The following is a 26,591-nucleotide window of genomic DNA, read 5'->3' as shown; positions in this document are numbered from 1 at the left end:
ATTCTCGTAAGCGAGCTAGGGAAACGTGGGCTAGATCAAATTACTATAAGGTGGTTGCACAACTGGCTGAAATACTGTACTCAAAGAATAGCTATCAATGATTCACTGTCAAACTGGGAGAACGTATCTAGTGGGGTCCTGCGGGGTCAGTCCTGCATCTAGTACTATTCAATATTTTCATTAATGACTTGGATAATGGAGTGGGGAGTATGCTTATACTATTTGCAGATGACACTTTTTGGGAGAGGCTACAAGCACTTTGGAACAGGTTTAGAATTTGTGAACGTGACAATTTGGAGAATTGGTCTGAATTCAACAAGATGAAATTCAGTTAGGACAAGTGCAAAGTACTTCACCATGGAAGGAAAAATCAAGTGGACAACTACAAAATGGGGAATAACTGGCTAGATGGTAGTACTGATGAAAAGGATCTGGAGGTTCTAGTCGATCATACATTGAATAGGAGTCAATAATGTGATGCCTCTGCAAAAAGGACTAATATTCTGGGGAGTATTAACAGGTATGTCATATGTAAGAGATGGGAGGTAACTGCCCTGCCTTACTTGGCACTGGTGAGGCCTCAGCTAGAGTATTGTGTCCTGTTCTGGGTGCCACATTTTAGAAAGGATGTGGGCAGACTGAAGAGAGAATTCAGAGGAGAGCAACAAAAATGATAAAAGGTAGAGAAGACCTGACTTATGAGGAAATGTTAAAAAAAACTGGGAATGTTTAATCTTTAGAAAAGACTGAAGGTGGACCTGATAACAGTCTTCAACTCTGTTGAGGGCTGTTATAAAAAGGATGGTGATCAGTTGTTCTCCATGTCCACTGATGGTAGTAGGACAAGAAGTAATGGGCTTAATCTGCAGCAAGGGAGATTTAGGTTAAATGTTATGAAAATCTTTCTATCTATAAGGGTAGTTAAGATCCGGAATAGACTTCCAAGGGAGGTTGTGGAATTCCCATCACTGGAGGTTTTTAAGTACAGGTTGGACAAACACCTGTCAGCGTTGATCTACTTGGTCCTGCCTCACCACTGGCAGATGGTCTAGACGACTTCGTGTTGTCCCTTCCAGCCGACATTTCTATGATTCTATGACTGTCAGAGATCCATCTTGACAAATATTGGGAAGATACAGCCTTGCCCTTTCCATGACACCCACAAAGCACCTTAGTGAAAATCTGAATAGCTTTGTCCTTCACAAGTAGAAGGCCAGAATTAAGGCCACATCTAACTAAACTGGGCAAAAAAAAAAATTGGTGAATAGCAAATTCACTGAAAAATGCATTTTTCAGTTCAAATGAAACCAGGAATTCAGCTCAATTTCACCAAATAGTTTTGACCAAAAATATTGGAAAAGAATTAAAGAAAGTTGAAACTGCTCATTTTGGCCATTTCAAAACAAAACATTTCAACTTTTCATTTGGAAACATTTCATTTCAGCTGTTTCAGAGCATTTTATTTTTACTTTGCACTTTGAAATGATATTTTCTTTGGAAATGTAGGTCATTTTTAAAAAACAAAAAAGGTGAAAAATACCCCCAAATGAGCTAAAATGAAAGTCAAAAAAATTTTGGTTTAGTTTGAACAAACATTGTGTGTGACCCAAAACATAAGTTTTATTCATTTTTTTGTTCATTTCAGGCATTAGACCAAAATAATTTAGTTCACAGTGTAAACTATTTACATATTGCATGTTTTCTAGAAATGTGCAATTCCCATGGCAGTAATCGTACCTGAGGTGCCCATCATTGGCAGCCCCGTATCTTTTGCAAGAGAAGCAGTCCTTAAACTCCAGGGACCTTGATGAGGTCATTTTCATAAAGTCCAAATCAGCTGTTTGTGTTTGCTTAAAATTTGCCAGTGGGCAATAACTACTAACAATTAAAACTATAACCATAACTACAAAAATAGAGCTGGAGTACAGAACAAGCCCTCCATTTGGTTGCCAGAAGGCAACTGAGAGGAAATGATAGCAGTTTGTGCACTCTGCCCTTTTATATCCTTGCTGAGGTGCATGAGGAACTGCACAGCGTACGTGCACTGCAGCTACTGCTGTCCAAAAGACTCCAAACTTGAGTACATGGGGTGTATGTGAACTATTAGTGGAATGTGCATGTGGACAATCACTCAAAGGAAAAAAAAAACTAGTCTTGCTTACCTTCTAAAATTTGGCTCTAGATAAACTTAAAGCACTTTTCAAATCCACTATGTGGTGTAATTTGTCTTTTTCTGTTAAATATGGCTTTACAAATATTCCTCAACATTAATCTCTAAATGGAGGCGGGAAAAAGTAATTATACAAACTATGAAGCAAGAATCTTGTCTTACAAACAATAATCTTATAGAGGTGTAAATTTATTAAGGCCAGAATGTAGTATTAGCTTCTCGGCTCCTCAGAAGTAAGATCAAGGGTAAGTAGTCTCTCGGCCTATCAAAGGCTGTGATCAAGTGTCTTGATGTTTTTGGTCTTTTGGCCTTGAGATGAAAGCCTTGTCTGTGTCTCCTGGACTGTGAAGTACAAATATTATCTTCTAAGTTATGGCCATCCTCCTCACTGATGTTATGATTAATTAAAATAGCTACAGGTATCTGATTTCTAGAACTTTCGTAGAACCGAAGAGGGAATTCAATAATTGCCTTGAGTCCCATAACTCCAACCTAAACCTGAATTAAATTCTAGGGGGAGTCAGCTTTTATACCTTTTTAAAAGAACGCCTGAAGGATCAGACTTCATTCTATAGGACTTTATTTGCCCATGCAAAAAGAAAACGGCCACTACGTAACCTGTATTGACACTTAAATGTTTCAGTAATCAATAATTTGAAGAAATTATTGAATCTAGGCCATTTTTTCTACTCAGATAAAATCTCGACATTTCTATCAATTTAAATATCAATTTTCCTGTAGAGCTTTGAGCCTGTGAATTTGTATCTGTTTTAGTTCCTTTCAGGATCTGGCATAAAAGAATGACCAGTAGTGGCTTTGATTTACTAGTTCATTGTATATGGTTTATGCGGGGTTGGTCCTGGGAGTCCTGCTTAACATTTAGATTCAGAAGCCACAAAAAAGTAGGAGAAAAGAACAGTGGTGCACATCCCTAAGGGGCTGGATTAAGCAGAACTGGCTACGGAAGGTTGGGGAAAAAAAAAACATAGTTAACATCTCAACTGCTATTGTCATTGCACCATCTGCCTATGTTTCCTCTTGGCTTATATTTGCACAATGTATTTTATCAGTGGAGAGTTCAGGTTGCTCAAGTGCATTTCCAAACAACAAAACCGCTAGAAATTCAGGAAACTAACAATTAAGCTAGCATTTACATCCACGTCAACCTCAATTTACATCTCATACCATCTAAATAGCACGATTCTGAAACCCACTCACAGAGTGCACAAGTCGACAAGTAGCTCTCTTTATTTTATTTATTTATATATTCTGATACCTCTGAGATTACCGGTAGCAGATCAATTGGATGGGAAGGAGTGTAAGGTTCTCTTACTTCCATTCAGAGAGTAAGCCAGTATGGTCTGATACGTCATGCCGGCAAGAGCCGGTATGCCATGCCAGACTGGATCAGCTTTTCTGGCAGTGATTTAAAGGGCCCAGGGCTCCGGCCACTGCAGGGAGCCCTGGGCCCTTTAAATCACCGCTGGATCTCCAGCAGCTGGGCTCAGGAGAATTAAAGGGCCCGGAGCTCCAACCCCTTTAAATCGGCTCCAGAGCCCTGTCGCTGCTACCCCAGCCCTAGCCCGAGCCCTGCCGCCCCAGGGTAGAGGAGGCAGGGCTCCCGCGGCGATTTAAAGGGCCCAGAGCTCTGTGGTGGCTGAAGCCTCAGGCCCTTTAATTTGCCCCTGAGCCCCGGGGCTCCCAGTCGCCTCTGCAGTTGGTAGCTCTGGGGTGATTTAAAGGCCCTGGGGCTCCAAGCCATAGCCGGAGCCCCAGGGCCTTTAAATTTTGAAAGGCCCCGCCTCTTCTGGTTGAGGCCACAACCCGCTCAGAGCTCCGGCGTACCAGTAAGTCCTTTAAGTTACTTTCACTCCTGCTTCCATTAGAATGTAATCAGACCATTTGCTGGTATTCATTCTAAATGATTTATTCCACTTTAAAGCGGGGTGGGGGGGAGCCACAGCTAGGCTGACAAAACATGGAAAATTTCAGGAAATATAATTTAAGAGAAATATTACAGTAGAAATTATTTGGCATAAAGGATGACATTTACATGTCATTAATACCTGTATTTCTATATTTTACACACCCTCAAAATATGAATGAAATATTAATGCAGCAATTAAGTTGATGAGTGGTCAAATTATCAGAGAAATGTTATTTTGGACAGATTTTTCCTAACAGCAATGGGAAAATACTACAAATGTATAATGTGGGTGAGTTTGCTTTCATAAAAGGACCTTTGTTCTTGTATTTTCTTATTTTAAAAACACATCTTCTCTTTTGTATTAATGCCACTGCATGACTTTGAAGTGTAAATATATATCTTAATGCAAAGACATACAGTTTGGACAAATAACAGTGTGATAGATACAGGAATCCCAGCAATGCTTTCAAGAAGTCAGTCATGCTGCATTCTGGTGTGCAAAGGCCAGTGTATGGGAAAGATTAATAGAATGTGTGATCTAATTATCAAGCACATTCTAAACATTCGTGGGAAGAAAGGAAAGAACACTGTCATAGTATGGAGGTGTTGTTTACAGAGAATAATTGAAGAAAGCCAGATTAAGTTCTCTTACCTTTTTTTCAAAGTCCGTATTGCTAGTTTTGAGCATGTACAAGCACCATTTAAAATTTAATGAGATTTCCTATTGTGCATATTCAATGACCTGCTCAAATGTTAATAACATTGAAAGATTTGTTTCAGAATGCAAACTTAGCAAAAGCAAGCGTTCCTCATTGGAGGATCCATCCATGACAAGCTAACAATATTTTTTATTATTCTTTTTTTAATTTCTTCTTCACAACTAACAGCTGAAGGGATTTTCCCCTCAGACTTTGCAGAACAATTTTCACTTTTGGTTGAGACAAAACATGAGATGTTCTCCAACAGCAAAATCTATCTGTAAATTAAGACCTCATGAAAAACAAGGGGTTAATAATGGCAATAGTTTTGCAACCACTGCTATAGCTTTGGCTACCCATGAATAATACATGTATTAACCACAGTTCTCAAACTGGCCCTGCGCTCCATGGAGAACAGAAAATGACTTCTCGTTTCCATATGCTGAATTGCATTAAAAGACATTTAAAAGACTTGGATAATATTACTTTTTCATGCAAACAACAGCTGCAGCTGACTCAGGGAATAGGTGGTCTGTGCAATCACAAACCAGAGGAAAGGTTGTCTATGAGAAACTCTGTATTATGATATAGTTCACCCTATGAAAAAGTTTCAGAAGTCTTGTGATAGGTGTGCATTTGCCTATATTACGTAGATGAATGTGTGTTCACATCTTATTAGTGACTTCCATTGATTTAAACATTGATTTGTGTCTCTTCGTTGTCAAAAAATCTGTTAATATAAATATGTATAAAATTGACATTACCACTAATATACACAGCTTTATACGGAGAAAGCAATGTCCAGATCCTCAAAGGCATTTAGGTGCTTCCCATGGGTGTTAATTGCCTAAGCACCTTTGAGGATCTGAGCCTTAGGGGACCATCTAGACTTGGCGCTGGGGGTATGATTCCCAGCTCGAGGAGACATACTCACATTAGCGCTGATTGAGCTAGCGTGCTACAAACAGCATGTAGCCATGGCAGCGCTGGTCACTGGACAAGCTAGCTGACCCAAATATGTACCATCCTAGGCACGCACTCAGGGAGGCTAGCCCATTCCGCCACTCATGCTGCTGCGACTACACTATTTTTAGCACATTAGCTCAATTAGAGATAGCAGGAGTATATCTCCTTGAGCTGGGAACCACACCCCCAGCTACAAATGTAGACATACGTTTAGTGCTGGATAGTACCCTGTGTCCTTCAACTTTCAGTAAATATTTACAGATCACAAAGGTGTGTGTACTGATCGTGTGATAACTTGATTTACACTTATACAAACATTGCTTTTTGCAGTGTTACAGATTTATATTCTAAACAGCGTATATATTGCCCAAGTATTCAAACCAAGGTGCCTAAAGTTAGACACCTAAAGCTGTATTTACACACCTGAATAAAAATGGTTTGTTTTCATAGATACTGAGCAACTGCAGTGCCCATTCACTGTAATGGCTGTCACTGGTGCTCAGGATCACTGAAAAATCAAGCCATTGTTATTAAGGTGTTTAACTTTAGACAAAGCAACTGGAAAATTATGGTCAATATATTTACCAAGAATAAAAGATTTAGGGGATCTAATGTCCCCCTGCAATTCACAGAGGATTGCCGCAGGCTTCCATTTCAGCAGAATAGGGAAACAGATTCCTTAAAACACAGGCTACATAGCAACATCAGTACTGATCACGTTGTACTTCATCTCCACACTATCCCCGTTGGATACAATCTGTATAGAATGAGTAATCCAAATACTGCATTGCACATATCTGGCTGGTCTTGCAATACCCTTCACAGACAATGCTTTTGTCATAACTCACAATGAAATTATTGTAATATTGTTGAAACAGTTTGCTGTGTGGCACAGCGAATTGCTTTGTCATTTCATATAAATTTTCTGGCTTCAAGTCTTCAATGCCATATGCTTTGGTCAGGATGTATTCTAGTTTCCAGTTTGATTCATTTTTCATGTTGGCATCTGTGAGGTTCAAGTAAAACTGCCAAAGATCCTACAGGTTTAAAAAAAGGGAAAGAGGGCACAGTTGTATTGCTTTCTTGCTTGCTCTATTAAGTTTCTAGAATGATATATTGATTAGGAAGCTGTCATTGCTTATTATTCACAACTGAATAAAAGGTCATGCCCCACTCCAAGAGCTGGGCTCACACCATAAGCTGGCACTTGCACTGAAGTAATGGTGGGGGGAAGAAAGAGAGAGACAAATGAGGTAGCTACATTATTAGAGGTGCTTTCTCTCAAAGAAGAGGGCAAACCAAAGTCCCTTATGCTCATCTCTGGTGGCTGGCCAAATGAATGATAAAACCAGATTTAGGCTACATACAGGGAGAAAAGCATAGTAAGGGCTGAACTCACTTTTCCCCAGGCACCGTTTGGGGCATATGGAGGCCATGGGAAGAATGTAGGGAAATGAAGACCTGCAGGAGCGAGGGTCATGTGAGAAATGGGCAGCAGCTAAGCACATAAGCTTTGCCAATGACTCCAGTAAGGCTAAGGATTTCACCCCTGAACCTTCTGGAAGTTCTCTTCCAGTGTTTTATACAGTGCCAGACAAAGCGCACCAAAAAGTTATTCTCTCTATCACCAAAGCTTGTAGGTGTCGAAAGAGAGACCTATCCATACGCGCCAGGATTTTACCTGCCTTTTCCATGGCTGAACAAAAGCTTTTTTTCTGACTTTTATTCAGGGTTTAGACAGCAGAAAGAAAATGGGAGGTGGATCTTTCAGGTCCAGGAAAGGCTGCATAGTTCCTATTCGAAGATTAAGAAGATCTATTCCTCCTCCCACCCCTCTCTGCCTACCACTGAGGAAGCAGAATCCAGCACCAATCTGGCAGCAGGACACCCAGTATGAAAAAGGCTTGAGCTGTAGCTATTCTAATACTTAACACTAACACAGTGCTTTTAATCTTCACATACCAACAAGCTATACTGAAGAGGATCGTATTGATACAGTCTGACTCCAGGATTGTTGGACTCTCTCTGCAACACACTTTTCACTGGAGTCACAGCAGGTGCCACAAACAAGGAATTTATTGGGTTTTCTGGAAAAAAAAATGGGAAATAATCATTTCCTGTAGGGTAAATGCTTTTAGAAATGCATTATTTACATTTGAGAACAAAGACAAGACCCAGGGTGCTTGGCTTAGGTACTTAGGGATTTTTGCACAGGGGTAGCTACATCAGTGCAACTGCCCAGCACAGAGATGCTGCGCTGGTGCAAACCTAGTAAGTCTCACCCGTATGAACTCCACTTTGTGTCAGTGCAGCACATCTACACTGGAGGCTTGCACTAGACTAGCTATATTGGCCCAACAATCCAGAACGTAGCCGTGCCCTACGTATCCAGTGCATTTCTCCTGTTAGCCTGATGACAGATATGGCAATTTCCTGCACAACCTCATTGAAGAGAGACAAAGTAGGTGAGGTCATTTTTCTTTTATTGGATCAACTTCTGTTGGTGAAAGGGACGACCTGTTGAGATTCACAGAGCTATTCTTCAGGTCCTTATTGAATTAAGATAATGTATCATTGTGGGCCAGGGATTGTATGCAATTCCATGGGGGATGGGAACAACAGTCCTCCAGGAACTGAGAACAATGAGGGAGTGATTAGGCAAATTTATTCAGGTTAAGTACCTCCAGAGAGCTACCACTACCAAGAGAGATTTGCATATACTGATTCAGACTGGATACTCTAGAGAACCAATAGTCAGCAAAAGGACTTTTGGATAAACAGCTTGAGTTTAAACTGTCCAAGGGAGGTGCCAATCCTTCCTTTTATTGTTTTAATATATTTTCTCTGTAATGCTTTTACCTTAAGCATAAAAATGTTGCTTAGAAAGAGCTGGGTGTAACTTAACTGTGGCCAATGATGCTGCCTATATCCTCTGAAGAGAAGGCAAAGCAGGCCTGCTCAGGCAGTCTGATTTGCTGGGGAACTCGGTGTAGGCAGGGCACTGTGCAGCCTGGAAATACCCTAGTCGGGAAGGAGAGACACACTTCCAGTGTTCCGTCTAATTTTTTGCACGCATGTACAAAATGAATTTTGTTGTGGGCACCAATATGGAGGTGACGTGTGAAACTTCACCTCCATATTGGTGCACATAACAAAATTCATGTGGTGAGGGTGGGGCCGAGGGGTTCAGAGTGTGAGAGGAGACTCAGGGCTCGGGCAGAGGCTTGGGATGCAGGGGGTGAGGACTCCAGCTGGGGGTGTGGGCTCTGGGGTGGGGCAGAGGATGAGGGGCTCAGGGTGGGAGCAGTGGGCTCTGGCTGGGGGGGTGGGCTCTGGCGTGGGGCCAGGGATAAGGAGTTTGGGGTGCAGGCTGCTCAGGGCTACAGAGGGGATAAAGGACTCCCCCTAGCTCTCTCTCCCTGAGCAGTACCTGGGCTGGTGAGGGGAGAGAGGGAAAGGCACCTCTCCCTGCCACAGCAGCTCTGGGGTTGGGGCCATAGGATAGGCATCTCTCCGCGAGTTGGGCTGGAGCCGGGGGAGGGGTGCCTCTCCCCCGGCCGTGACAGGTCCAGGCTGGGGCTGGCTTGGGGTCGGTGGAGAGAGGCGCCTCTCCCCACCGCAGTCCTGAGCGCCTGCATGGAGCTTAATAGGCTGCTGCATGGCTGCAGAGCTTAGAGGGAACTTAGGACATGTCTCCACCCAGAGACTGACAGTTGGGGAGCCAGAGAGTGGGTTCCCTTGTTGGACCACGGAGGGGGAATTCAGGTACAGGTGCCCTGGACTGTGACAAGCCTCACTAAAGGAAACAGATCAGAACTATCTTCAACTTACATCTTACATGCAGCTTCCTTTATGTTTTTTGAATTATCAGAAATGTCAGGAGCCTACAACAATTTGCCCTGAAGCTCACCTAACCAGACTATGAGAGAAATCCCTGCTGGCACTTGTTATGTCTACCCTGCTCTTTACAGCAAGTCAGAGGGAAGATATTTGAGGACTTTCAGTAGCTAGACTACACCAGTATGTGTATTTAGAGCATTTCTATGAAGACAGTTAGATATTCCTTTATGCAGCCAACATAACAGTGCAGAAGTCACAAGGCTGAAGGCCACAAGTGAGTAGGAGCTCTGAAAGCTGCAGAACAGTGCTGGAAAGCCAGCAGACTCTTCTGAAGGAAATAAAATGGACTCTGTATCTCAATACATGGATTTTGGCTGCAAATTCCAATTAAGCTTGAATTCAGCGAAGCTTGTCAAACAAATGCCTGAAATGACAACACATTCTGAAAAGAGCAAAGTCATAGTGAGCAAGATTAGACATGCAAGTGCCTATTTTTGTCAGAGGAACAAGACAATAAAACAGATTTGGAAGCAAAGTGACTTGCACAACACAACCTGCAGCAACAGAACAGCAAGGCTGGTCTGTCCCCGTCGCTGAAGTTTGGATGTATAGTCAGTTAATTAAAAGTGCAGCCAGCCCTGGGAATGTGCAGCCAGCCCTGCCTTAATAGACATGTTAAGAACAAACTCTCTAAAGGTGGTTCTCTCACTTGGTGCGATTCCTTCTTATTGGGGTATCGATGTGAAATTGGTCTATGTTAAGATGACAGTGACTCAGAGTGCAGAGCTGATTCATCAAAGGGTTTTATGATTGTCTTTAGAAGTTCATATAAAACTTATTATAAATGTGGAGTCAATTATGGTAAGTTTATAGATATTGTAGCAAACTCAGGCACTGGAGTCACTGTTCTATGCTATAGACACAAATATTTAAGCAGCAACTTCTATTAGAAACAACATCTTTTGTAGCCACACTCACTCTTAAAAATAAGTGATTTCAGAGCACAAAGCAAAATCTTCAAAGCTGGCTGTTTATCCCAAAGGGAAATCACCTGATCAAGGAGATGGCACAAGCAGAGATTTCTTTTCTCCATCCCCGCCACTTATCTTAATTAACTTTGAAGCAGCAGGGAACCCAGCAGAAAGGTTCAGTAATGATGCAGGAAACACAAAAAGCAGAACACGTTTCCTTGGCCTGAGAACATTCCCTTTGACATACATAACACACAATAGGAACCGGCCAGTGTAATTTGACCATGTCACTAAAAGAGAGGAGAGGAAAGACTTAAGATGCTTGTCTAGGAATTGCTGGTGTTCATTAGAAGCGTGACGCTTAAAAAACCTCTTCTAATATCAGTAGAAAAGGAAAATATGGACAGTCTGTCTTACAATACAATGTGTAGTTCTTCTGTGCAGTTCTCATTACAAGAGTTTGGGGAGAACAGCATTTATACAGTGTTCTAGTAAATGTTCAACAACCTTGATACAACATAAATAAATAGCACTTTCATCCCCGTTTCTTTTTAAGAATAATTCACACCAGAGTTTGACTGGCCCCCATATACACCAAAATATTCTTTTACTTGGAGACAATCAGGAAGAGATGCAGTATTCCACAAACATCATTACCTTTCTCATCCAGAAGGATCATGATGCTATCTCTGTGAGTGTGTCCAAAAAACTGTCCAGCAATAACATCACTATACTTGCGAAAAATCTTTACTAATTTCTCATTGTAATATCCTCTTATGGCAGTAGTGTTCCTTGCGAAAGGCAGATATCCTATTGGCACATGTCCTATCACATATACCTAAAAGATCAGACAGATACAACACAACTAGCATCCTCATATGAAGCAAACATTTTCAGCTTTAGAACTGATTAACACTGAGTCTCATAATAATGCAGTCTTTGAAAGACTTTGTCACTCTGAACACTGTAAGTTAGTTTTTCTATAAGCAAGCATGAGTAGTTAGTAACAGAATGTAAAGTAATTATGAACCAATACTTAGTAACCTTACATCAAAAATGAGCATAAGTGATAGGGTGACCAGATGTCCCGATTTTATAGGGACAGTCCTGGTTTTTGGGACTTTCTCTTATATAGGATCCTATTACCCTCCGCCCCCATCCTGATTTTTCACATTTGCTATCTGGTCACCCTTATAAGTGAATACATTTATTACAATACTAGGGAAGTGGCAACTCCTAAAACTAAAGCTGCAAACATTTCCTTTCTATGCCTTTCTTCTTGAATATTCATAATTTTTTGAAAAATATTTGCCAGGGCGACATTTTTAGCATTGTTCTTTGGACTAGTGTGAATATTTGGGGAAAGGCTGTGCAAAAAAGATTTTGGTAATTTAGGAGACCAGGAGAGTAAAAAAAAAATACACTTGTTCCATTATTTAAAAAAAAAAAATTGTGCCTTTTTCTTGAACTGTTTTAGGTTCCAAAATTGTTTAATATTTTATTGTAGGGTTTGAGAAATGGCATATGACTGATTAAATATTGTAGCAATATGTATCCACACAGGAGACAAAACTGTGTACACAATTTTAACTTTCATTTCTTTATTTCTGCATGCTCGGCAACCTGAACAATGTTTCGTGTTGCAAGATACAGTTTGTGAAATATCCTTTTCATGTGTATTGTCTGCTAAAGGGAAAGAATGTAATATTTGTACTGCAAGTACCTGTACAAACATACCCATGTTCTCTGGTACCATGTTACAGATGCAACTTTTGAACCAAATTCTCATTTAAATAGCAGAAATGTCTTCTGCATCAAGTCTTGTAGTTTTGTGGATAATTCCATTTTTGGCTTTCCTGGGCTATGAAAGTACTGTAATAGTCCTTATAATGAAGACATGATTCTGATCTCACTTGGACCAACACCAACCAAGAGTGAGGTCAGAGTTATGATATTAAACCTGTTTAAGTAAGACTAGAGTCACATCTCTTTTTTTTTCTTTCCTATTGCTCATTACTGCATATAGCAGGTAGCAAATATACATTTCTTAAAGCCTCTGCCCTATCAAATCAATTGCAAATTCTAAAATAGCCCTGAAACTTGATTCACTTCTTTCTCCTTTCTTTTTGCCAGCTTTCTTTCAGTTTACACAAACAGATATGATGGATACTACTACTGCAATTGAGTTGATTCATTGTATTCTGTGTGTAACGCCTACCTTCTCCTTCTTTTGAAGAGAGATTTCTAGTGTGCTCTCCAACCACGCTAACTGGTTGGCTGGGTCAGTTATATTCAGAGTCACATGGTTGGGACTATAATATAGATTTGTGTTCAAACTGATTATCCTGAGTGGTTGAGGGCTAACATTGGATTGAAAGAGTTGTGTATAAAAGCCACCTGTGGAAACAAGATCAACATATTTTAGAGGAAGAATGCTTTCGGAACACAAGTTTAGAGTGAAAGGACTACACTGACAGTTAGAATAGTAAGATTTCTGTCAACCAGATTCTGAAATACTTACTCGTATTGTGCAGCCCTTATTTCTCAAGTAATCTAGTTGATTTCACTGTATTCAATATCACTCAGAGGTAAGGAAAATGACACAGGGCATCTTTTAGGACCACTTCTACTTTTTGCCCTTTATTTGTCAATTTGTATGTGTGTATGAATTGGGTAATTGCATAAGCGGTGCTAAATGCAACAAGAATATCTTAGCCATTTTGTGGGTTGTCAACATTAGCATGTGTGAGTTCACTGATTTTCCTGTAGTTAAGGGCATCTGACTTCCAAAACAGAGATCCAATTAAAGGAAAAAACAATGTTTTTGCCATCCATTCAGGCTCATGAAAGGAAGTCTATGTTATGTAGTAGCGTGAAGAAATTAACCCACAACTCTGGCCAACCCTCTGTAGCGTACAGTAAACCTCAGAGTTACGAACACCAGAGTTATGAACTGACCAGTGAACTACATACCTCATTTGGAACTGGAAATATGCAATCAGGCAGCAGCAGAGACAAAAAAACCAAAACCAAACCAAATAGAGTACACTACTGTTAAACATAAGCTACTAAAAAAATAAAGGGAAAGCAGCATTCTTCTTCTGCATAGCAAAGTTTCAAAGCTGTAGTAAGTCAATGTTCAGTTGTAAACTTTTGAAAGAACAACCATAACGTTTTGTTCGGAGTTGTGAACATATCAGAGTTATGAACAACCTCCATTCCCGAGGTGTTTCTCCTAACTCTGAGGTTCCACTGTAGATGTTGTGGAGTGGATCCCCCAGCTACTATAGCGCCACTGACTTCAATTAACACCAGCTGAAGATCTGCCCCTCTGTGCATTATTCCTTGAGTCTCTCTCTCTTCCCTTCTTGCTCTCAAGTCCTTCTTACCCAGTCTCTCCGATTCAGAATGCCAACACCCAAATATTCCAGTTCAAATTAAACTTCCAAACCCACAGTGTTTGTGGGGGTTGGAAATTGAATTGAGTTTGTCAGCTCGTTGCTTTAAAAAAAAAATCATTATTGTATCAGCCTATATCTGATTAACTGAATTAGATACAGAACATTTTAATTAATCGTATAATCCCAGTGTTTATTTGCTAGCTCCTCACTTTGCATAAAGGTGTTACTAGATCTTTGAAACTTGCTCTTTGAATTGCAAGTATTCTCAAAACAATTAAACAATTATTCTTCAATTTTTCTTTAAGTACAAGTGTAACTATGGCTTCACATACCCTTCCTCAATAGTTATGCTCTTATTTTAGATTGTGAACTATTCCATGCAGGGAGTGAGTCTCTTTTATGTTTGTACAAAGCTTACAGCATTGTAAATGCTACCCAAAGCAGGGAATTATTATTACACAAGAACAAGAATAAAGTCTCCCTACAAGATTAACTGTAGACAGGAATTGCTATATAGCAAAATCAATAACTCTTACCTCTGGAGAAACTGGGCCAGACGCTCTATCGCACTGATTCAGTTCTTGCAGTTTAGTGAAATAGAGAGGGTAAATCGATAGAACCATCAGATCTCTCAGCATTAGTTTTACAAAATATAGCTACTATATTTTACCTTTCTTGAAGGTACTGATTGCCTCATCAGTTAGCCAAGGTTTCCAGAAATTTGCTACTGCGCTGTAAACTTCACTGGCAGATACAGGCAGCTGATCCTGTCAAAAAACAGAACTTTCATCACAGTCTGACACACAAATTCATGGATTTTTAAAGCCAGAAGGGACCATCTGTTCTGATCTCCTGGAAAACATAGGCCATAGAATCTCAGCCAGCTACTTCTGTAGAGCGGTAAGGAGCAGGACCGGTTCCAGGCACTAGCTGAGCAAGCTCATGCTTGGGGCGGCAGATTCTATGGGGCAGCATTCCACCCAATCCTAGAGTGGCATGGCCACCTTTTTTTCTTTTTTGTTTCGCTGATCCAGCCACCCTGTAGGGGGCGGCGGCACGGAGGAAGGGAGAGCCCTGCTGGGAGCGGGCTGTGCACGCCATCTGCCCCAGCCGTGCCAGGTCTGTAACAAGCCCGGCAGGGCAGCCCCCGGCGCGGCGGGAGGGGCCACGTGGTGAGTACCCCGCTGAAGCCCTGGCCACCCCCCTTTTCTCTCTCTTCCCCCCCCTGCTCCCTACCACTTCCCCCTCCCCCCTCGCTAGCCGGGGCACATCTACAGCGCAGGGAAACCCCCTGGACCTGCGCTCTGGCCGTGCCACAGGTGTTTTTTTTCCCTGCTTTGCTGCTCTGGCTGCGCCACAGGTGGTTTTTTTGGTTTTTTTTTTTTTTGCTTTGCCCTTCTGGCCACCTCAATTTTTTTTTTTTTTGCCTGGGGCAGGTAAAAAGCCAGAGCCAGCCCTGGTAAGAAGTGGGAGCTTAAGGTACTGTTCTGACTACAAGATATCACTGATGACCAGTGCAGCTCTGGAAATTCCTTTCTCAGTAACAGAAAGATATGTGGTGCATGCAATAAAAAGATTTTAATGGCCCTACTTAGATGCAAAGCCTGAAAGACGCTTTGTCCACAGACCTTGAGACAAGAGACTCTACCTCAAGTGCCTACAAAGTTTAATTTTTACATTTTATTTAAACAAATCTGAAAACCATCATAATGCTGTTCCCCCAGCCCTCTTTTGCTCCCAAGCTAAACATTTAAACAGTTTTTTTTAGGGGAAAAAACTTTTCATCTTCTGTCTAAGTCTGATGTGAGAGTTCTCTAATCAGGTTTTCCTGAGGCACTTGAGCATTGCTTGGCTCAGGTGAAAGTGCAAGAATCCTAGTTAAAGATGTTGATAAAAAATTTTCACATAAAAGTAAAAAACAATCCCTCCTTCCCCACCCCCAATCTCAGAATAGCCTAGTGGTTATGGCATTCACCGGGGCTGTCAAGAGGTCCAGGTTTAAGTAATCAGAACCAAATACCTGAACTTCATTTAACACCACTAGTAAATGAGTGCTAGAAACATTTAAAGTAATGGGATTAGGGCTTAACAACTCGGTTGCACAAAAATTTCTAAGTTTCTAAATGTGTTTTTCTTTTTGATGCAAGATGAAAATAACATCTTTCTGATTCACAAAACATTGCGTGGGGCGGGGGAATAGTATTATGGTGGTTTTCAGATTTGTTCAAATAAAATGCAAAAATTAAAACTTTGTAGGCACTTAAGGTTGACACTCTTATTTCAAGGTCTATGGACAAAGCAGCTTTCAGTCTTTGCATACACACAGAGCGATCAAAAATCAGTTTATATCTTTTTGCTGCATGCATCACATATGTTTGTTTCTGTTTCTGTAAAAGGAATCTGCAGAACTGCACTGGTCAAATATATGGTTAGTATTCATCCAACAGATATGCTTAAATCAAGCTCCAGATATGAGGCTGAATTGTGGGTTCAAGAAGGCTTAGATCTGGCTCCCAAATATAGGGTCATGTTCTGTGTACATTTGGATTAGACACTAAATTAGGGAGCCTGTTCTAATTGGAGCTACCAGGTAGGCTTGTGCAAGAGGACCAATATGACAACAAAGGCTGAAAGACAATTCAATTACATATTAATCCAGTGATATTTTCCACATACATTGCAACAAGAAAAGGACCAAAGATCATTAAGTAGCTTTACTTAATCAGTTAGTGTTCAGCATATTGGGGCATACATATTTCACACTTGCTTTTGGACTGCAACAGCAGCCACATGTGCTGTGACACATCAATGTGACTTTGTGGCACGTAGTAAGCAAGTGCCTATAAAATACAGCCCATCCAAACTTGCAACACCCTCACATTTTGTACAGTGTCTCCCTTGTATACTCCCACGTGATATTCAAACTATAGGGAAAAAAATGGCAATTCTGCACATCAATGAAGTTTGATATTTCAAAACGAAATGCTATATAATAAATACTCACACATTTTAGAGTGCACAGCTGAGGGAAATGGACGCAGTTTCCCTTTAAACAGCAAACAAGTTTTTGGAGCATAATATTTTTCTGTCCTAGTTTACTATATTTCAATGTGTTACATTGCATATGCTTTACAAACACGACTAACATTCACCATACAGGGTGCTCAATAGCTACATGCTAATGTCTGCACTGAGAATTTACATCAGCCAATGTGCATGAGAAAAATTGTATGCAGCTATCTTCCTCTAGATCCCAGGAGGTTGCTGCATGTCAGTTATTCTCCCTAAACGCTGAAACTCCTTTTAAAACAACAAAACAACAACAACAACAAAAACCTGAACTAAATTTCATTTAAGCAAAGGGGAGAAACAGTGTACCTATACATTATATTAAAACACACACACACCCCTGTCCCCCCGTAAGGGCTAATGGACATACAGAATGCTGCTTGGGGGGGGGAAAGGACTGTTTAGAGTATGGGAGGATCTTAAGAGAGTCCTAGCTAAAATCTAAAAACAAATTACCGCAACTGATCTGCTTACGTTCAACCTACCTGGGAGAATTCAGCCCTTACTCCTTTGAACTGCTATATTAACTTAGAAATATGTTTAGTGGATATGTTCATCTTCTAATGTTCACTATGTTTTAATCTATGCCGAGAACAACATTGCTAACACAATGTGGAAGTCAGAAAGGCATTGTGCCAGACTGGAATGAACTATGGGACCAATAACTTGTCAGTGGAAATCTCTGTAGCAGTCCCAAACAATGCACTACTAATGCAATTTTTTATATCAGTGAAGGTGGGATTTTATATTATCATTTGTTTTTGTTTTATATCACCATTAGAAAACAGAGGAAATTAATTACAAAAAACGTACATGGTCCTGATCCAATGTCCAGTGAAGTCAATGGACACACTCCCAATGAGCTTTAAGCAGGCCTTGAATATTACTGGCACACTGACAGATCCCATTAAGGATGCCATCTGTAGTACTGAGCTCAAGCATTACACACATACGCATGATTTACCCAGCATAAAAAATGAAATGTATATAAATTGTGTATATGAGGTAGTGGTTTCATGATTTGTAAGCATCCAATTTATCTAAGTCAGTTTGCAATACCATAGATCAATAGAAAGATTTGATCCGACATCAACATTAATTTAGTAACTTTACACACAGAGGAAGTTGTACTTCACATCACTGTAGTATGGAAATATTTACAATCTGAAGATATAGGTGTAAACTGGAGAATCATAGGATACTGACTCCAGTATAACACATATACAAATTTTATTTTTATTGCAGTGTTCCAGTGCTTTTAATTATACACAGCCATTCTGACAAATAAGCCCATCTGCTCATATTCCTAAAACTTCATTTTACCTGTGGCCAGTAGTCATGATTACCCAATGCAGGAAACACCTGGAGATCTGGAAAGAAACTTTGAATGGTGGAAGTCATATTGCCAATAACATTAATGACCATCTTTGTGGAGAGTTCCTCCACTGGAATATGAGGTGGACTATCCCTAGAAAGAAGAGGACTTCATAAGTGTCAAAGTAGCTACAACACTGTAAAAAACTACTCATTTGTTATTCTGAACAACTCCTCCAATGCACCTAAATTCTGGCTTGGAACACTGCTACAGAACTCAAATAAAAAGCTAGTGCATTGTCTGAGAGGGTCCCTGCTAAGTCTGCTCCTTTTATAAATAGGTTCCATGTTTAACAGAAGTAAGCTGTAGCCCACGAAAGCTTATGCTGAAACAAATGTTAGTCTCTAAGGTGCCACAAGTATTCCTGTTCTTTTTATGTTTAACAGAGAATCCCATGATAAATACTTACCACAATTAATACTTTTCATTATCAAACCAACCCACTCAAAATTGATATCCAATCTGGATTTCATTGCTTCCCCGTCCCTTCCCCCCATGAGCCATTTAAGGGTTTATTTATTTATTTATCTATTTCCTTCCCATTCTGTTGAAAATAAAGTGCAATGGGTTAATCTAGTCTGGTCTGTTTATATACACACTTGTCAGCAACCTACTCCTGTATTTATATAGCATGTTTTAGCTCAAAAGACCTTGAAACACAAAGACAAAGCAGCAAATACAGGTATCACTATCCATCAATCACTAAAAGTAAATCATCCACTAATTTACACTGAAGAAGGAATTGTAGGTAGGTAGAATGTGGGATTTTAGCTAGGATGCCAAACTAATCACCTACAGTTCTTATGGAAAATACCATGATAGTCCTGTCTAGCTACTGACATGGCCCCCATCACCACAGTGTTCAAATGCTTCACAAGCATTTATCTTCACAGCATCCCTGTGCTAATGGGAAGTATCATTACCCCCATTTTACAGATGGGGAACTGAGGCACAGACAGAGTAAATGTCTTGCCTGGGATCAACACGGGACTTCAACCCTGCTCTCCTGCATCCCAGGCCAGTGCCTCAACTACAGGAGCAGCCTTTGTTGATGATAAAGTGGGCAGGCTTATTCTAATTCTCGTCAAAAAGAGAGCACCACCACCAGCACAACACTGAGTTATCAGTTCGGTATTGACTCAAAGAGGAGAAAGGTTCCTCCTGAATTTTCCTTAAAACCTGATTTTTTTCTTGAAAGTCTCCCATCTGAGTAGTAGCCAGGCCTGACCCAGTCCTGTTCACCACATAAGTCAAGGCATGAGTATGAACCCAATATGCAGTTAAAATAATTAGCCTCCGAGTATTATATTACTGTGCACAACCATGTGGGGGTTCAACCAAAGAGTCAAACCACAGGTTGCCTGGTCCTTCAGTTGTTAGGGACGAGGACGGCAGCATTATAAAGCGGCCATCTCTTTTAACCAGCCACACCACAAAATAAAGGACAGAGAAGATTGCAGATAGATAAAATGTAGCAGATGAAAATCACATAGGTTACCATGGATACAGAGCAGCTGCACTTCTCTCTCTTTTCAGGTCTCTGTGTGCATCTTCTCATGCCTTTACCTATACCAGGGTGGAACTCCACAATCATCCCACTCTTACACTGAGCCCTGGCCTACAACAGACCCTGTACCAGCCATGCTTACCCAGAAGGTCTGACTGGGTTCAGGTACCTGCAGGTCTCCCCTTCAAGAGTCTGTTACTAGAGGTATCCAATGGATGATCAGACAGCCTTCTCAAACCAAAGTGTTGTTTATTTTAACAATGGGAACACATTTAGAGAAAAAATATTTTAAAATAGTCCATACATGTGTGTCTGACCTAAAGGCTTACCATCATGATGCTAACCTGGCAGGCCTAACTTCTTCAGACTCCCCAGGGGGTGCCTTTTTCTGAGCCTGGTTCCCACAAACTACTCCACTCATGCTCAAGAGTGTGTTTCTTTTTAAACCTGCCACAGTTGTTTTGATCACCTATGCTCCTGGGTCTCTTCTTGTCCTGGCATTATTGTCTCTTAACATCCTCAAGTGTTTGGAGAGAAGTGGCTTCTTTTGAGTCATTCTTTTTCGTAGATTATTAGAGTTTAAAGTCAGATGGGACTATTAAATCATCTAGCCTGACTGCCTTTATAACACAGGCCACTACATTTCACCCATTTATCACTGTATTAAGTGTATTAAGCCCAATAACTTGTTTGGCTAAAGCACAGAAAGTCATCCAGTCTCCAAGAGATCAAGAATCCACCACTTTCCTTCATAGTTTGTTCCAGTGGTTAATCATCCTTGTTAAAAATTTGTTCTTTATTTCTTTTTCTGTCCTGCTCCCTTGTTTTCGCCAACACTCAATATTAAACTATATAAATATATTTATACAGTAAACATCCCAATAACCAGGTCAACATACAATATTAATAAATTATTAATCTGTTACAGAGGTCTTAAACATTCAGTCTGTCTTGCAATTTGTTAGTAGGGATGTCAAACGATTAAAAAAATAATTGCAATTACCTGATTTAAAAGAATAGACGCCATTAATCACAGTTTTAATCACACTGTTAAACAATACTAGATACCAATTTAAATTCAGCATGGAAGCATGTCCTTTGGAATGGTGGCCAAAGCACGAAGGGGCCTATGAATGTTTAGCATATCTGGCACATAAATACCTTGCAACACCAGCTACAACAGTACCATGTGAATGCATTTTCTCACTTTCAGGAGACACTGTAAATAAGATGTGGGCAGCATTATCTCCCATAAATGTAAACAAATTTGTCTGTCTTAGCGATTGGCTGAACAAGAAATAGGACTGAGCGGACTTGTATGCTCTAAAGTTTTACATTGTTTTGTTTTTGAGGGCAGCTATGTAAAAAAGTTCTACATTTGTAAATCACACTTTCACGATAAAAAGGAACTACAGTCCTTGTATGAGGTAAATAGAAAAATACTACCTCTTTTATCTTTTTAGTGCAAATATTTGTAATAAAGTGAGCACTGTACACTTTATATTCTGTGTTGTAATTGAAATCAATATTTGAAAATGTAGAAAAACAACCAAAAATGTTTATAATGAAATTTAAATTGGTATTCTATTATTAACTGTGCGATTAAAACTGCGATTAATCATGAATATTTTAATCATCTAGTTAATTTGTTTTGCATTAATCGCTTGAGTTAACTGAGATTGATAGCCCTACTTGTTAGTAATTCAGATAATGCAAGCGGAGCAGATAGAAGCAGCATCTAACTCAAATTTATTGCTGCATACAGAAACAAATATTTGAGTATTTAAAACTAGTGCACTATGGTCTTCCAATTATTCAAAGTGTTTCACTAGCAGGGTGGTTATTGACTGACTCGATTACTTACCCTGTCCATATCATGAAGGAAACTTGTTGTTCAGACTCATTCATATACTTAAAGGCTGATAAAATAAGTTGATATGGAGAATCACAGAAAAAATCTCCAAAAGGCCCAGGGTTGGAGGCATTGGCCCCTTTGGAAGAAGAACAAACTTTGGTGTGATCACCAGTGATGTGGTAAGTAGGGTCTAAATGCAAGTCGGATACATGCCAGAACTGCCCTGTTTTTAGAAAACAAACAGTAATGAAAATGGACTACTGTATTTCTTGCCAAGGTGCTGAGTTTCTCTTTACAGTTTGCATTAAGATTAATATACGAGTCAATATCACCCCCTTTTGCCCATGCTTGGCAAATCTATTTATCAACTGAGACTGGGAAACTAGCCCTGGTGAATGTGGGGCCTATGCCATCAAGTTCTGCAGAATTTAAGCTTTCATTTTAAAAACTAAGTTTTTTACCTTCATGATTACAAAGACAACCTGCAAATGTGAACTGAATGTACAAGATGCAGTGTTGTAATCCTAAATCTGCAGACTGCTCCAGTGCTTCTGTTGTGCCTCAAAGTTTTGCTAAGCAGGAGTAGAGTAAACTTAACAAAACTATGATCAGTCCCACTGCTGCTGTCCATTAGCCTGTGTGAGTGGTTTGAAACTGACAAGAATCACATCAATTTCATTCTGTTGCTACTGCTTGGGAAAGCTGTAAGCATAGGCAGTAGTAAATAACCCCAAATTGGAGGATGACATGGGGTGGAGTGATGGAGACCCTCCTTATTTACTGCTGGGTGTGGGGAAATAAAGAAAGCACTTCTCCCTTCCAGCAGCTAGAGAAGGGGGAATTTTCAATTTTTTCCAGACATATACTATCCAAAAGTTGATAGGAAAGATGATGCCTCCAGGCAGGGTCCAGAAACCCCAACCTTCTCCCCAGCAGCTGTGATAACAGGCAGCCTAGCCTCTTACTAGGGCATGGAGCCTCTAACAGTCTTATATTTTGTATCTGTCTCTAGCTACTAGGTGTCTGGTAAGTTTTCAACTGCTGTTCCTGAGCTCTAAGCAAAGGCAAGCACCCAATGGACTTTAAGTGTATATTAAACTAACAGATGAATTACAAAGTTACATGTTGTAGGAATACTGACCTTTAGGTTTCAGATATGATAATAAATAGTCCTTTCACGCTGTAGATTTCAATGCACTTTATAAAAGAGAAAATTATTATCTCTACTATACAAAAGGGAAATTGCGGCAAAGAGGCAAAGTTATTTGCCCAAGGTCACACAGCCAGCCAATGGTAGAGCAGGGAACAGAACCCCAGTCAGACTCATCATAGTGTGCTTTAACCAGAAACTTATATCAGGAACTTAAAAAGAAGATGTGAACATCTGAAAATTGTAATATTGCAATTTCTGCTAATGGTTGCAAGATTTGTCTTCTGGAAACTTACAGAGGTTTGCATTTGAGATGCATGTGAGTCACGGAAGCTGAGTATGGAGCAACAGTTCTTTTAAAACATGTATATAATTGGCAGAAGATAAAATCACACACAGAAAATGTGGAGTTTGCTTTGTTGACTAAAGACAAAACATGAGTTAATGTTTATTGTAATGGAGTAAATAAATAAATAAAAGACATATTGCATTATTAAGTAACGCAGGACCTAGCCTGTATGCCATTGTCTGAACCACACCGTCATGCAGACAACATAACCTATACTCAGCTTTGGAAAAATCAGATCTTTTTTTTATTGGTAAATGTCAATAAATATCAATTTCATTGTACACACACAAACCAACAACAACAAAAAAATCCCCAATCAAAAAAAGATATATTGGAATTGGAGAAGGTACAGAAAAGGGCAACAAAATGTTTAGGGGTATAGAACAGCTTCCATATGAGTAGAGATTAATAAAACTGGAACTTTTTAGCTTGGAAAAGAGATGATTAAGGGGGGATATGCTAGAGATCTGTAAAATCATGACTGGTGTGGAGAAAGTAAATATGGAAGTGCAATTTTTCCTTCTCATAACACAAGAACTAGAGGTCACCAAATGAAATTAATAGGCAGGTAGCCGGTTTAAAACAAACTTAAGGAAGTATTTCTTCACACAACACAGTCAACCTGTGGAACTCTGTCAAAGGATGTTGTGAAGGCCAAGAAGTTGGAATGGGTGACTAGGGATGGATCACTTGATGATTACCTGTTCTATTTACTGCCTCTGAAACACCTCTCATTGGACACTGTCAGAAAACAGATTATTGGGTAGATGGACCATTGGTCTGACTCAGCATGGCTGTTCTTATGTTCATCAATATCAGTCAAAAATTTACAGACAGGAAAAGAAAAGTGCTACTTGAGAAGATATTAGAGTTTGATTTAAGAGTATTTACTTTGTATATTTTGACATGTGATGGTCACAATTTGTGTTTGGATGGTTATAAAGCTTTAAGTTTTTTTAATCTTAATATCTACTATCGTTAAATAACTGTGTGAGCCTCCATTGTCAGACACACACCCTCAATCTCCCCAAAGTGTGAAAATTTAGATCAATAACAATTGAGGTAAAATGCTTAAAAATAAACACTGATCTTCTCCCTCTATTTTATAAAAAAATAAAATAAAAATAGAACTCTGTCAAGCCTACTTGTAGCATGCTCTGCTCAGGTCAGGCACTGACTGATATATCTGGGAGAGTGCTGGGAGTCACACAAATGACTCAGCTTTGGGAAGCAAAGTAAATGGCATGACATTGTACATTTGGTTAAAATAAAGCAAACGGGGTGGAGGGGAGTGTATAAAAAGGAAGGGGTGTGTGTACCTCCCCGGCAGGGACGTTTCTGGACATTTCCAGCCAGGTACAAAGGGAGGAGAGAGGCTGAGGACATATGAACGCAGGTGAGGGACCGTGGCAGTGCCACAGAGCCAGTTTAGAGCAGCTGGGACAAGTCACACGGGCTGGATGTACAGCTTTCCCACGCTATAGTGAAGTGTTTCCAATGAGCCACCCAAGGGGGAGGGGGAGGAAGCCCCCAGTCCCCCCGCACCAGGGGCCCATGAGGACAGCTCTGTCTGCCTCTCATTCTCAGCGTGGGCTTTGCAATTAATCAGCAGCCTGGGAGATGAAGGGGGCGGCGGGGGTCAGGAACAAGCCGAGCTGGCTGGAGCCATTGACTAGCAGCTCCTTTGTGTCGGGGTCGCTCCCCGTCGGGAGCGTCTGGCTGGAGGTGACAACCCCACCGAGCCGGGGCCCCAGCCCTGCCCCTCCGCCTCCTTTCCAGCAGGGGCGGCCCCTTGCCCTACTTCCTTGGGGGGCGGGGGGAGGAAGAGACCAGCCCGGCGGCTGAGGCTCAGCGCTAGCTCCCCGGAGCGCCCAGCCGGACTCACCCACGACTACGGGCCCTGCTGACTGCGCTGGGGCTGCGGCGCCCGGGGCCGGAAAGCAGCACAGCAGCAGCCAGAGGCTGAGCGCGCAACAGCCGCCCCCCAGCTCCATGGCCCGCGAAGCTGCCCCGGGCCAGGCTCCTCTCATGTGATCGGCCTGGGAGGAGGAGGAAGGTTTGTTGGGATAAGTCACGTGGCACTTCCTGTCCTGCAGAGCAGCCCCGCCTTGGGCTCAACGCTGCTGTCCCGGGTGCTCCAGGCCCGGAGATCGGACGTGGAGGCTGCTCGTGCGCCACCGCAGTGGTTAGCCCCTGGGAGTGTCTACACTCTGCACTGCACTCAGCCTCTGATGCAGGTCGGAGCCCAAGCCCCCTTGCCTCCGCACACAAATGAGTGCAAGTCAGCAAGGACCTTGCTGGGCGGGGGCAGAGCTTGAATCCTGTGGTGACAGGGTCTAAGGCCTTCAGTTCTGCAGTGTGGACACAGACCTGAGTCAGAAGCTCAGCATACAGCAGTATGGATGCGTTAGCATGGCTATGAGAACCAGATCCAGGAATTGTAAACCCATGTTTACAATGCAGTGCAGATGCTCAAGCATAGACTTGGAAACCCCAAATCCACAAGCACAGGTCCCACAGACCTGGGCTTTGTGTGACATGTAGACATACTCTGAGAGCAGGGATTGACAACTTTTGGCACGCAGCCCGCTAGTGTAAGCATCCTGGCAGGCCAGGCGGGTTTGTTTACTTGCTGCCTCTGCAGGTTTGTCTGATCGCAGCTCCCACTGGCCGCTGTTCATCGCGCCAGGCCCATAGGGGCTGTGGGAAGTGGCGCAGCCAAGGGATGTACTGGCCACCGCTTCCTGCTGCCCCCATTGGCCTGGAGCAGCGATTACGGCCAGTGGGATCCGCGATCGGCTGAACGTGTGGACAAGGCAGGTAAACAAACCATCCCGGCCCACCAAAGTGCTTACTCTGGTGGGCCGCGGGCCAAAAGTTGCTGATCCCTCCCTTAGAGGAATGAATTATTGTCCAAAGAGCAATGGATCCCCTTTCACTCAAAGCCAAGACTGCCAATAAGGAAAGTCACCTGTTGTAACTAGAGTGTTTTATCTCCCCTAGGACAGTTGGCAGAAGAGCCAAAGTCCATGTGTTAGAGAGAGACAATCACACCTTTACAGATGGAAGAGCCCAGTGAAATCATCCAGCCCTCTGCACAGAGGTCAGTGTAGGAGTGCAGTGCTCTCCATTAGTTAGTGTACATTAAAGCATACCATGAGATGGACCTTCCAGCATTTGTCTAGGACAGTTATTAACAGCTCATTGTCACAGGCTTCTATTATTAGGGCGTATTCTGCACTGGGATACATCCAGAAACCTCTGACATGTAGGGAAACCTGCTGGAGGTACAGTGCAGAACGGACTAAATATA

At 41.4% G+C, this 26,591-nt stretch overlaps 1 protein-coding gene across 1 annotated transcript; it reads right to left on the bottom strand.

Moving 5' to 3' along the window:
* Positions 1 to 4,076: 4,076 nt before the first annotated feature.
* Positions 4,077 to 25,308, bottom strand: SMPDL3A (sphingomyelin phosphodiesterase acid like 3A). Its single transcript, XM_032790657.2, has 8 exons — positions 25,164 to 25,308; positions 21,789 to 22,002; positions 18,366 to 18,510; positions 14,644 to 14,740; positions 12,791 to 12,969; positions 11,230 to 11,410; positions 7,724 to 7,848; positions 4,077 to 6,798 (listed from the first exon to the last, which is right to left on the bottom strand). The coding sequence occupies exons 1-8, from the start codon at positions 25,306 to 25,308 to the stop codon at positions 6,499 to 6,501; spliced, it is 1,386 nt and encodes a 461-aa protein (XP_032646548.1). The 3' UTR covers positions 4,077 to 6,498.
* Between the last annotated feature and the right edge of the window lie 1,283 nt (positions 25,309 to 26,591).

Source organism: Chelonoidis abingdonii, chromosome 3, assembly GCF_003597395.2.
Source record: "Chelonoidis abingdonii isolate Lonesome George chromosome 3, CheloAbing_2.0, whole genome shotgun sequence".
Taxonomy (NCBI): Eukaryota; Metazoa; Chordata; order Testudines; family Testudinidae; genus Chelonoidis; species Chelonoidis abingdonii.
This window is presented reverse-complemented; position numbering and strand designations above follow the sequence as displayed.